Source organism: Diabrotica undecimpunctata, chromosome 3 (genome assembly GCF_040954645.1).
Source record: "Diabrotica undecimpunctata isolate CICGRU chromosome 3, icDiaUnde3, whole genome shotgun sequence".
Taxonomy (NCBI): Eukaryota; Metazoa; Arthropoda; class Insecta; order Coleoptera; family Chrysomelidae; genus Diabrotica; species Diabrotica undecimpunctata.
The window spans coordinates 148,657,885-148,671,143 of NC_092805.1; the positions used below are offsets into that span (position 1 = coordinate 148,657,885).

At 34.3% G+C, this 13,259-nt stretch overlaps 1 protein-coding gene across 5 annotated transcripts in view; it reads right to left on the reverse strand.

Moving 5' to 3' along the window:
* Vha100-1 (V-type ATPase subunit a family protein Vha100-1) overlaps positions 1–13,259 on the reverse strand; it is a 124,348-nt gene that overhangs the window by 20,489 nt on the left and 90,600 nt on the right. For 2 of the 5 annotated variants that reach the window (XM_072527103.1, XM_072527100.1), the window contains exon 4: positions 7,960–8,057. The exons of the other annotated variants lie outside the window; for them this stretch is intronic. In XM_072527103.1, coding sequence (XP_072383204.1) covers positions 7,960–8,057 — 98 coding nt within the window. The remainder of the gene's footprint in view (positions 1–7,959; positions 8,058–13,259) is intronic. 5 annotated transcript variants of the gene reach the window in all.

Below are 13,259 nucleotides of genomic sequence, written 5' to 3' on the forward strand. Positions count from 1 at the left end.
AGGTAGAAATAATTAAAATCTTTGTTAAGACGCTCTTCCGTAAAAATCGAAGATTTTTTATAAAGTAAAATTTTTATTTTCAGGTTGTTCTAGTTATTAGTATTTTGGAGATGCAAGGATAAGTTTTATAACAATTAAAATTACCAACACTAAAGATTTAGAATCAGCAATACTAATTGGAAATTTGTTATACCAAGTAAATTAGTAAAATTAGTTCAAGCTACCATGCGTCACACAAATGCGAAAGTTCGAGTCCAAAACCAACTGACAGATCCCTTTCAGATAACAAGGGAAAGGGATGTGGGCTGGCTCGGAATCTGAATGTAAATCCAAAACATATATTGTTTAATAAGTATAAACAGACTGCGAAGTACGCATATTATGTAAATTTGATGGGCCGAACCGTGAGAGACATTGCAACACTTTATGTGGAACTTAAAAAAAAAACGCAAAAGTAATTACATAACATGTAGATAAAACTAGAGCCCTAATACAAGTAAAAAAAAACTAACCTTACAAAATTAGATAAAAGATGAGGCAAATATTGAAGTTGTAAAACAGCTCACATACCTGGGCGAACAGATAACTAAGAACGACAGCGAGGAGAAGGAAATACGGAAAAGGATAATACTTGCTAACAAAGCATACTTCTCTCTGTCGCAGGTATCTGGATCCAAAGACATCCATAGGGAAGTAGAGTTCAAAATATATAAAATCATCATACGACCAATAGCCACATATGGCGCTGAAACCTGGATCACGACAGAAAAAACAATAAACGCTTCTTAGTGGAACTATAGTGAGACGTGGCGTGGGCCAGTGGGAAGATCAAGAAAAAGGTGGATATACGAAGTGGGAGAACAGCTGAGGAAAGGGATTCTTGGGGGGCGAATGCTGAAAGAGGCCAGGGTCCGACTTGAGCTGTAGCGCCGTTGAAGAGAAAGCAAATACTAATTGAAATTACCAATACAACAACTACAAAACCAACAGAATTCGCAATCAGGCGAGATTTTTATACTATCGTAAAGAAATATTGGCTTCTGAGCAAAAAGTGCAAAAATAAAATTACACAACAACCAATAACGATTAATAAACTCGCCAATATGCACAGGGAAAAATATTTTTGAAAAGCAATAAAGTGTTAGTGTTTTATTATTTAGAAATGCAATGTGTATAAGCGAGGTCTTATTTAAATTTAATGTACTGGCACAAAGATGTATGGATGTTAACCAGCCTTTACATGTATGTTTCCTTGATTGCAACAAGGCATTCGACAAAGTCAGACAACCACGTCCAACAATTACTTTGAGATAACAATCTGGATATGGAAGACATTAAAATAATATCCAGTATTTTAATCAAGTTGGTTTTGTAAAGATTGGTAATGAACTGACAGATAAAGAAGAAATACAACGATGGGTAAGGCAGGGATTCATACTTTTTCCGTTGCTCTTTAACCTATATCCAGAAGAGATAGTTCAGAAAGCACTAAAAGAAACATCAATTGGAAAATTAAAGTCAACGAAGAACCTATCAATATCAGATACGCGGATGATACGTTAGTATACGTAGAGTCGGTTAAAAAATTGCAGGTTTTGATCGATAAAACTGTAGATAGTACCGAAGATAATATAATAGCGAAAAATACGAAATTCAATACCATATTAAAGAAACAATAAGAGAGGTTATGGGTTAAGGACGAACTCAAGGCCGAAATCAGAACGCAATCTAAAGCAACGATTATAAAAAAAATCAAATCAAAAATAGGAAAAGCCCCATCAACATTTAATAATATGAGAAAAATGCTTTGCAGCAATGATCTGAACTGGCAATTCAAAGTACGAATACTGAAGTGTTACGTGTTTTCGGTTTTATTGTATGGAATGGAGACATGGAAGATAAAAAAATATATTAGCAACAGAATAGAAGCTTTTGGGATGTAAACTTATAATGTTACGAACAACGACGTTTTGAAGAGAATAAAAAAGGAAGAGGTTTTGAATACAATTGAAACAAAGACATTGCGGTATCTTTGTCATGTCATGAGAGGGCAGAGAGATATGTGTTGTCGCAGATCATTATATAGGGAAATATACTGGTAGAAAAAAATATAGGAAGACGACTATTTTCTGGCTAAACAATTTGAGAGAATGGTACGTTGATCTGTTTAGAGTAGCAGTATCAAAGGTAAATATAACCGCAATGATATGAGACCTTCTTAAAGGAGACGGTAGTTAAAAAAGAAGATTTAATATTTTTTCTATTCTAATTATATTTCGCCCCTATATAACCTAAATATTTTAGAGCATTTTGCGAGAGGTTTCTGTAGACCACAGATTATAAAAAGGGTATAATATAATATAAGCTTATCAGTTTTTTAGAAAATCCTGATGACGAAGAGTTTTAAGTGTCAGCTTATCAGCTTTTTAGAAAGGCATACTGACGAAGAGTTTTATTGTCTGATCAGACTTTTAGGTCAAACTGACGAAGATTTTAATTGTCAGCTCACAAGTTTTTAAGAAAATCATAATGACGAAGCATTTATTTGTCAATATTATCTCAATAAAGATGGCAAGTAAAGACAGGTATACTAAATATTAAGTTGGATCCGGCTTTTTAAGATACATTCAACAAAACCCTTTGAACTCATAACCCGCTCCTTTATGACTTTTAAGACTAATAATTATTCTATAAGTAGGAAGTAAGTTATTAAAATCAAATTCTAAAGCAATCTAATAAATAATTTGAACGAAAGTAAATTCAAGGCAAGAACGTTTATGCTGTGTAAACAATAATTGATTATGCACATTTACATATCCCATTACCGATCCAAGTTTGTTTAAGATAAAAGTAAATTGTTGTTAAATAATTTACCACTCAATAAAATTACCAGACTAGCGCTAATCATTTTGCGATAAAGAATTATCGATAATTTAAGTGAAGTTTGAAAAATTATTGCAAGGTTAATAACGCCTTGCAAATATTCACATAATGAGAATAATGGAAGTGAATAATTAGTGGCAAACAGAAAAAAAACACAACAAGGAATACATGTTCCTGCAACGAAGACCAGAGGATGACCAAAGAAGAGATGTTGAGAAATGGTTAGACTAGATATTATATACCTATAAAGATATATGCATAACATATGAGAAAAACAGGTAATTATGAAAGGTAAACATAATGATCATGATGAATGACACTTTATTCCTACAGCATTCCAATCAATGCTGATGGATGGAAAGGAGGACTGGATGCTACACAAGTTTGGTTTCCTAAAAAAGCAGTCAACTGTCCAACAAATACATATATGTTAAGCCAAGAAAAAGTCGACTTAGCGTTGGACGGAAAAGTACTCTACATCAGTCATTCATATTAGCAACTGGCTGAGTTTTGCATTCAGATCTGTTCTTCAAAACTAAAAATATCTGCCCATAACTTACATAGAACTACTAAAATCCTACATGGTTAATAGATAATTCGTATCGTATAGCATGAATCAATGAACCAACATTCAAAAACTTCCATATAAAAGGTAGTGTATCGCAAGGAAGTAACCTTGGACCACTTCTTTATGTACTATTCACTACAGATCTACCAACAAACAGACATACAGTTTTAGAAACTTTTGCTGCTGATACCGCAATACTAGCATATCATATTGATCCGGAGTCGCTTCAAAGATTCTACAGGACCACCTAGAAAACCTTCAAATATCGATCCATAAAAGGACAATAAAAATAAGTGCAACCAAGACAGTTTACGTCAACTTACATGGAATGAATATGTTATCGACAAAAGAAAACTAATTATCAGTATAATCTTAAAACTGTATTACAAACGAATTTAAGTTTATGTAAGCACCATTTGGGATTTTTGCTTGCAATGTTGCTTCCTGGTAGATGCAAACCACACGTTGCACGACGACTGATGTATCTTATGTCAAAGATAAATAAAGGACAGAAGCATCCAGCATCATGGCAAACTAGAAAATCACAGCAATAACCTATTCCATCCACTTCTTGAACCTAGAACCTTGAACATAGAAGATATAGTCAATAGAAGACTAAAAAGATGCTGACCAGCAGACTTACGAAGGTAACAATGTGGACCTGCCGCTAGAGAGTATTCATCACGCCATTATATATACCTAACGCTATAGTTATCAAATTAGTCTATAGAATGTTTCGATTGCTAAATTTATTATTAAAACAAAACACTATCTTTACCAGTTTTTGATTCCTAAAATATACGGAAATACGTAGTAAAAACAATCAATCGCCGCACTGATAACAGCTATCCATAGACCGACCATCTTATGGTTTCTATATCTGACTAAATGAGAAAGTTTATCTGTCCAATCTGGTTTCGATCTTTTTATACCCGGAACAAATCACTATGGTATTGCAAAGCATAACCAAAATGACATAAAAGAGGATATGAAAAACCATGGTGGAAACAGCGTATGTATTGTGAACCTTAGATATGCTGAGATTTCAAAAAAGAGAGATCTTAATAAAGCCTCTTACAGTACAAAAATATCTTAAACAACTTAATAAACGCAGTTCCGGATATATGGAATATATGAGTGATTTTAAAGGTTCCTTAATTTTAATTAAATTAAAATATCGATGTCCATTGTACCCAAAACAAGGTTGTAGCATATAATTTAACAATATCTGAGATTAACTTCACAGCAGCTACCAATGATTTTTTGCACAAACGTTGAGGATTTTTCTCGAGCACATGAGGTTGCAGTGTGTATATTTTGGCAATAGTATTATTCAAATTTTTATAGAAGCAAATATATTTATATACAAATAATACTGAGCCCCCTCTGTTGAAAATTACATCTCATAAACAGATTTGTAATAAAAACTTTCTTTAATAAATATACATTATTATCAAAATTCAAGCAAAATGTGTAGCAAGATTCGTAAATGAGGCAGGGAAAAGCCAAAAATCATATGTTTTAATTGCTCGTATAAAAATCAATATAACACACGAATTAACACATCCTCGTGACTTTAAAAAGTCGTTAAAACATTTACGAGGATGCTTCGTCTTCGCCATGTAATGTACCTACCATAATCAACCGTTCTCTAAATTTGTAATATTAAATCTTGCACTTCATATCTATTTAAAGAAATCATTTTAAAGACAGTATAAAATGTAAGTCAGTTCTTCCTCTAGTTCGTGGATTTTAGTGTCTTCGTTCATGGATCTGATGTTCCTACATTTGTAGGATGTATTAACGCAGATAGCAAAACTTAAGTGGAAGTTCGCTGGACATATCATAAGACAGAAAGACGACAGATGGAATAAGATGATTATACACTGGAGACCATATAGTTACAAACGAAAAAGAGGAAGGCCACAAATGCGATGGTCAGATGACTTGAAGAAACACGCAGGCCAGAAGTGGATACAAACTGCCTACAATAGAGAGACGTGGAAGAAGGAAGAGGAGGCCTATGTCCAAAATTGGACAGCAAGGGCTGTATAGATAGATAAAATGTAAGGAGATAAGGAATAACAAATAAGGGAAAAAATTCAGAAAAACTGAAACTGACTGAACAGCAGCGATTTCTTTCTCAACATAGTTTCCTTTTAGCTCAATACACTTTACCCATCGATCCTCCAACCTCTTTAATCCGTATGAAAAATACGTCATCTCGAAAATACTTTTTCAAGTTTGAAAACTAAAATAAGTTGCACGGGGTCAAATTTTGAGAATACCGTGGCTGGGACCGCAGTTCGTAGCTCTTTTTCTTCGCTAAATGGGATCGTTTTTCCTGCAATTCGGCATGGTAGAGTCCTGAGACCGTTTTGTCCTCCAGGTAGTCGATGAAGATCGCAGCTTGTGAATCCCAGAAAACGGTAACCATCAGCTTTCCGGCCGATGGGCCAGCCTTCGTCTTCGAAGGACGTTCACCAGCTGAAGTCCACTGTTTTCACTGTTCCTTGGTCTCTGGTGAATATTAGTGGTTCCACGTTTCTTGGATGGTCACGAAATGACGCAGAAACTCCTTCTGATTGCGCTTAGACAACGTCAAACACTGCACTGAAGTGGTCTAACGGTTACGTTTGTTGTTCAGAGTGAGCAAACGCGGTACCCATCGCGCCTACAGCTTTCTCATGGCCAGTTAATATCTAAAAATTATCAAGGCGACTTATTAGTGGACCTAAACCTGGTCATAGAGAAAGAAAAATCTAGCCAAACGCCAGAAGCCTTAATTCGTAACGGAAAAGCTTGCAGCCAATCCATTTTCTATTCGGCACAAGCAAAAGTATGAAAATATCAAAGTGTTAACTTTAATGGTTGTACATGGGACGCATGTGGTGATTTTAAGATGGGCTTTTACTAGAAAATTCGTATTTCTTCTGTTTACATAACAGCCAAGCTGATGACGAACCTATATTCGACATAACAATCGAGTGGTTGGTAACAATCACGTTAGTTCTAGAAAAAGAAAACGTTGAACTGTTAATTTCCAGAGGAAAAAATTTTCATAGACACCTCTATATATTAAATTGGGTCTTGCCAAACAAAAAAAAAACGCTACAGCATCATCGAGATTAGAAGAAAGTTCAACTTTTGATAAGACAAGCGAAAACTTGACGGGCACTTGGGAAACGAATTTTTGGGCAATAGAAAATTCTCCAATTACAGAATATTAGTAGATATTATGTTGAATATGTTTTAGAAAATGCGGTGTCACAGTTCTTGAAATAGTTTATGACCGATACATACAGGGTTAATTTTTAAGGAAAATTTTAAAGTCGTGAGTGACTAGCAGGGGGAAAGGTTTCACAAAGACGGGAAAATCATGAAAAAGCGACACCAAGACAGCATAGTGGCGGCGCTGATAGGTGGCTACATTTTTTGGAATCTATTTAGCATTAATTTATGTAAAACTATCTAGAAGATACAAAATATGTCAAAACTGTGCTTTTACATATTTTTTATTACGTTAATGTATTAAAAGTTTGTTTTTTTTTAACATTTTAAAAGTAATCAACAAAAAATTCAATACACAAAAAATCATTTGTTCCGTAGTATTATGAATCTTTAAATTACTTTCTTAATCTGCGCAAGAGATTACAATCCATAGCATTTATTAACATATGGTTTTTAGATTTTTCATGCCTCAATTAAATTTTCGAATTGTTACACTTTTATATTTACAGTTATATTACATGACATGATTAATCTTTAATATTCCCTTATAACTTTGGCCAAGGTAACAAGTTAGCAGATTTTTTAAAGGAATTTGGATATTTTTCACATCCAGACATTGCTTGTTACAAAGTTGAATCCACAAAATCTGAAAACCGGAGTTTTTCAAGTTTATTGGATTCAAAATCTATATTTTAGATTTGGTGGACTAAAAATTGGACTTGGAATAAAAAGATACTTGACTTAAAAAAAGAAATAACATATTAACATTCCAAAGGAATAGATACAGTTTAAACAGTCATATATCAGTCATTTGGGAACTCCCTCTCTTCCAGATTCACAACTACTTACTTTTAAATAGGGAAAATACCATAAAGTAATTAGGCACCCACGATTTTTTCCATATTACTGTCATTTTTATGAATAAATTATTGAAAGTGTTACACCCCTTCAAAATTAAACGTAACGCCTATGTCTCGCGAATGTGTCATATTTTTTAAAATCATTTTAAAGAAACGCATTTAAGAAGTACATTTAACTTGGCAAATAGTGGTATCCGAATTCCTTAACGTAAAAAACTGCTAGCAATAGTACAGTGGCCATAATAAGTTACTAAACGAGAAAATAAGTAATAAAAACATAATATTTTCAGTTTTATATGGATGGTTAAGGTAAAAATGAAGTTAAAGTAAGGATGGTGTTACAGGTCTGTATTTAAAGAGAAATCTGAAGTGATCGTGATTCATTTAGGTCGATTAAAGTGGAAAAATGATACGTACCCCAATTGGACGGGGCCTAAGGCGCTTTGTCGGGCAATAGAGTCGTCACTAATGAGGGCCCTGGTCATAGACTCAGTGGGGTTAACACCCCCCTCGTGCTGCTCAACAACACACAACACAATTAGCTAACCCTCTGTATTGCTACCACACACCCCGCCACTGTTTTCGATACACTTTTATTATAAATATTAGTAAACTATGCCAATAAGCTTAAATATGGTTTAATCAATATCACTTACATAACATAAAAAATTCACTAGGTAACACTGCAGCTAGAATTATTAATATTTTAAAGTAAGTAATGAATTATAATATTCATACTATGTCGATTATATGTATGTCTAATTGAAATTTGAACTGAGGATTCCTAATTTGTTCGTGGCTACGTAGCTTGCTCGAGTTACAGTACACAACAGTTTACCTTTCTGTTACTGTAACGAAGAGTAAAAATTTTGAATAAGACTTTTAAAAATTACGGTTTAAATTAACATGTACAATACAAACCAATGCAACAATAAATTAATAAATTAAGATCAAGTAGTGTGACAAAAACCATTGTCATCAAAAATGTTCACTATTATCATTTAGAAGACGGTTTTAAGACACGAGGGATAAGAAACACTTATTTTTTGACGATATTTGTCTAATATCAAATGAGCTGGGACAAAGAAAACATATGCTAGTCCACAGTCAATAAAGTAGGGTTCTGCTTAATATGCCTTCTGCATTGGTCAAGTTTGACGATCATTTCGGCGAAGTGCTGTATATTTTGTACTGTTCTCAATGAAGGACTTGTCCATATGCCTGTCCAATCGCTTACATTATTTAACTACAAGCATTTTTACTAACCTTTTCTTTCAACCTTCCCTTCCATAATGAGAAATAGTAGCATAAAAGTAGTATTAATACGTCTTACAATTGTTGCAAAGACAAAGTGTATTAGTTAAAATGACTATTTTACAAAATGTATTACTAGAGACTAAATAATTACACTCAGATGCAACGGAGATGAAAAAAAAAACGCAAGGGAGAAAATTTTGGCCAAATTCAAAGTATTTAAATTTTTTTATTTTTAGCCCATTTTGATGATTTTTTTAGCACACTGTGTATAAATTTATAAATTTTAATTTGGTATAGTCAGTTTTTTGATAAAATTTTATATTTGACTTATTGTACGGGGTTAATTAAAACGTGGTTTTATTATCCTAACTTGGAAACATCCTGTGGAATAATTCCGTTTGCGAATTATCGTAAAACCTTATTTTTAGATTGCAACCATGTCTCCTAAGCATTTTGTTTTTTGTTTTATGTCAAAATATGCCTTGGTTTATTTTTTAGAGCCAAATGAATTTGCCCCCCACAATTTAGGTCTTTTTAAATTATGATTATTTTGTGAGTTATTTTGTAATACGACAATATGGCTTTGGTGACTGTTATCAGTATGTCATATTGACACTTACAGTTTGTTTACCTATGATTAATCATGGTTCTTAGTGTCGAAGATTGTGCGAAAGCCGTTGCTCTAGTTGAAGATGGGCGGAATTATGAATATGTGGCTAGAGTACTACGCTTAGATGATCGTTTTATATGAGTCAACGCTTTGCGGGATCGTCATTTAACATCAGTGCAAACAAGAAATCAGCTTCAAGAGGTTCGAGGCAATAATGTAAGTTTATTTACAATTCGTCGAAGATTACATGAATTTGGTTTGCAAAGTTGCAGACCAGCAGCTGGGTCCAAATTACTTCCACGGCACAGGGTGGCTGCTAGACTACAATTTTCCAGGGAACATTTACATTGGAATTTAGGACAATGGAGTAATGTTATTTTTACGGATGAGTCGAGATACTATCTTCACTCACCAGATGGGAGAGAACGAGTATGGCGTCGAATTGGAGAGAGAGATTTGCGGAATGCGCTTTCAGTTCCCGCGTTAGCCATGGAGGGGATTCGGTGATGGTATGGGCAGGAATATCCCGAGAGGCTCACACTGAATAGGTATTTATTGAGGGTTCGTTGATTGCACACCAGTATATTGAGAAAATTTTAGCGAATCAAGTAGTAACCTTTTCTCAATATATCGGCGATGATTTTCTATTAATGCAAGATAATGTGTGACCCCACTCTGCAATGTGTGCCATGCAATATTTAGAGGAAGTTGGTATTAATAAAATGAACTGGCCAGCGTGTTCGCCAGATCTGAACCCAATAGAGCACATTTGGGAAATGCTTGGTATAAATATTAGAGGTGGCGAAGTCGCACCAGCCTCAATTAACCAACTTCGCTTGGCTCGAGAATAGGAATGGCAAAACATCCAGCAAGATAATATTCGCATCCTCATAGACAGCATGAGCCGACGTGTACAGGCAGTTATAGAGGCTAGGGTAGGCAATACAAAGTATTTTTTAGTAGTTTTTCTTTGTTATTTGCGTACTTAGGTTAGGTTACATTTAAGTTGTTTTTTTTTCATGTTTTGTTATCATTGTTCATTAAAACCAAGATCATGTCGTTGCTTTTAATCATTATTTAAATAGAGTGCTTCTGGGATGTCGATATGACATTCCTTCGATATCAGTCACCAAAGCTCCCATCGTCGTATTACAAATTAATACAAAAGATAATTGTAATAAAAGTCGTAAATTGTGGGTAACAAAGTCATTTCGCTCCTAAAAATGAACCAATCCATATTTTTTTTACAAAAATACGCTAACGGAGTTATTCCACAAGATGTTTCAACTTTCGATTTCCATCGAATAGTGGAAAAACCACCTTTCGATTAACCCCTACAATAAGTCAAATACAAAATTTTATTAAAAATTCACTATACTAAATTAAAATTTATAAATTTTTACAAAGTATGCTAAAAAAATCATCAAAATAGGGCTAAAAATAAAAAAAACTGAAAAACTTTGAATTTGACCGAAATTGTCTCCCTTGCGTTTTTATTGCGTATTAACGAATTACCCACTGTAAAACAACGTTATTGAAGATAATTATTTTTTATACTGAGGTTTATCGAGTGGTAAAAGGCAATTTAGTAAGTGCATCGCGGTTGTTTCATTTCATTCCATATTTTCTATTTGTTTATCATCCGAGAAAGTAAGAATAGTTTATTTAGATTTCATTAATTCAGTCAATTTATATACATAGTTTTAAGATTAATATATTTCTAAATTTTATATAATACACCTTTTGCGATTTATCTCACTTCTTTCACCTGAATTAGCTACAATCCACCACCATAGAAATATAAAGTTTTTAGTAATTCTAGCTTAGATAAAGTATTGCATAACTGCATTTTTACTGAATCATAATTTTTCGCTTGGTACTATCTATATTTTTACTAAGACCAGAAAAGTCCTTCTTGAAGTCGTCTAATCAATTGATTTGTTGTGTCTAAATTTGGTCTTCTATTGACTTTTGGTTGTTGTCCAGATTACATTCTAAGTACTTAAAATGCCTTTATTTGCCTATTTGTTTCATTATACGATTACTATACCAACTAGAATTTTTAATTTCACTAGAGACGTGCGATAAAACAATAAAAGTCATTGTTTTTGTTTTGTGTGTGTACATTTTCATTTCATAGATCTCAAAAATGAATTATTGCGAACAGTATTGTTATGCCCCTTGCCTTACGACCGATGTCTAGTTTAGATGATTTTCGAACCAAGATGCTGACGACCTAACGTCACGAATAACCTGCCCTAAACTAACCTACTATCGACTGATCTAGATCCCAAGTAAACGGTAATAAGGTGCATACGTTCCTGTATCGAAGAGGGTATCCCAAAATCTAGAACCATAGGCGTACACTATATATAGAGAGCGATTTAGATTACAGGATCACTCGAAACCATAGGAAAAATCCTGGAAAAAAATCATCTACAAAAGACTGATGAAGCATGCAGAAAGGAAAAGAATAATCCAAGAAGAACAATTCGGATTCAGAAAAGGAAGGAATTGTGAACTTCAATTAGCAAGAATAATCAGCGACACGAAGATAAGATTCAACAAGAAACAAAGGACAGGACTCTCCATACTTGACATCGAAGAAGCGTATGACACAGTTTGGAAAAAGGCACTAATCTACAAAATGGACAAAACTGGGCTTCCTCACTATCTAATCAATATATGCGATATTTATTTATCTAATAGAACTTTTCAAGTTTCAGCGGATCAAAAGAAGTCAACTATACAAGAAATCCAGGAGGGGATGCCCCAAGGCAGCATATCACCAATATTATACAATATATTTGTTTCAGATTTACCAACAGACCCAAGAACTTCAACAGCCCTATACGCGGATGATACAGCAGTGTATGCAACCGGAAAAGACGACAGAAGAATCATCAGGAATATGGAAAGCCACTTAGGAAAAATCACAGACTACACGGACAAATGGAAGATAAAAATCAACGCGGAGAAGACGCAGTTTATCATATTTACACAGGAAAAGAACCCACCAGCAAACGAAATCACAGTAGGAGGAAACAGGATCCAGGCAACAAACTCAGTCAAGTATCTAGGAGTCCACCTCGATAGGAAACTCAACTTCCGGTTGCATACACAAAAAACTAAGGTAAAAGCCAATGCAGCTAAAAAACTAATACTCCCTTATATTTTCAGGACCAGCCCACTATCGAAGGCCAAGAAGATTCAGTTATACCAGGCCTACGTTAGATCGGTGATGTTGTATGCAGTTCCAGTATGGAGTTCAATAGCGGAGACCTACTGGAGGAGACTAGAAGCCACAGAAATGTCATGTTACCGAATAATAGATGGATCAACATGGGAAGACAGAATCACAAATGCAACCATCAAAGAAAGGCTAACGAACAAGTTACTTCTTCAACCAGGCCACAAGAAGACTCCGTAAGACCAGGGACATCCTCGAGAAAAACAGGATCCAGAGGATGTACAGAAGTACCCATAAACTGATCGACCATCTGATCAGGGTCTAGCCGGGTGGTTGCCGAAGAACAACCAAACAGGGCAGTAGGTACGATGCCAAAATAAGTACCTACAGAAGAAGATGACAGGAACACATCAATAGAAAATCAGGACCCAGAAGGAAAAACAATCAGAAGCAGGCGGTGCAAGAGCGGGACGTCGGAAAGAAAAAATGAAATATAAATTTGAAATGTCACATATTATTAAGGCAATAAACGTTTTTATTTTCTTTTTTATTATTATTTATTTCAGGATCAGTCTGAAATATTGTATCGTCAAGTAATAAATAAATAAATTGTACTAGAAATTTAGCTGGGTTTTAGTGTTGGTGTAAATAAATTAAAAA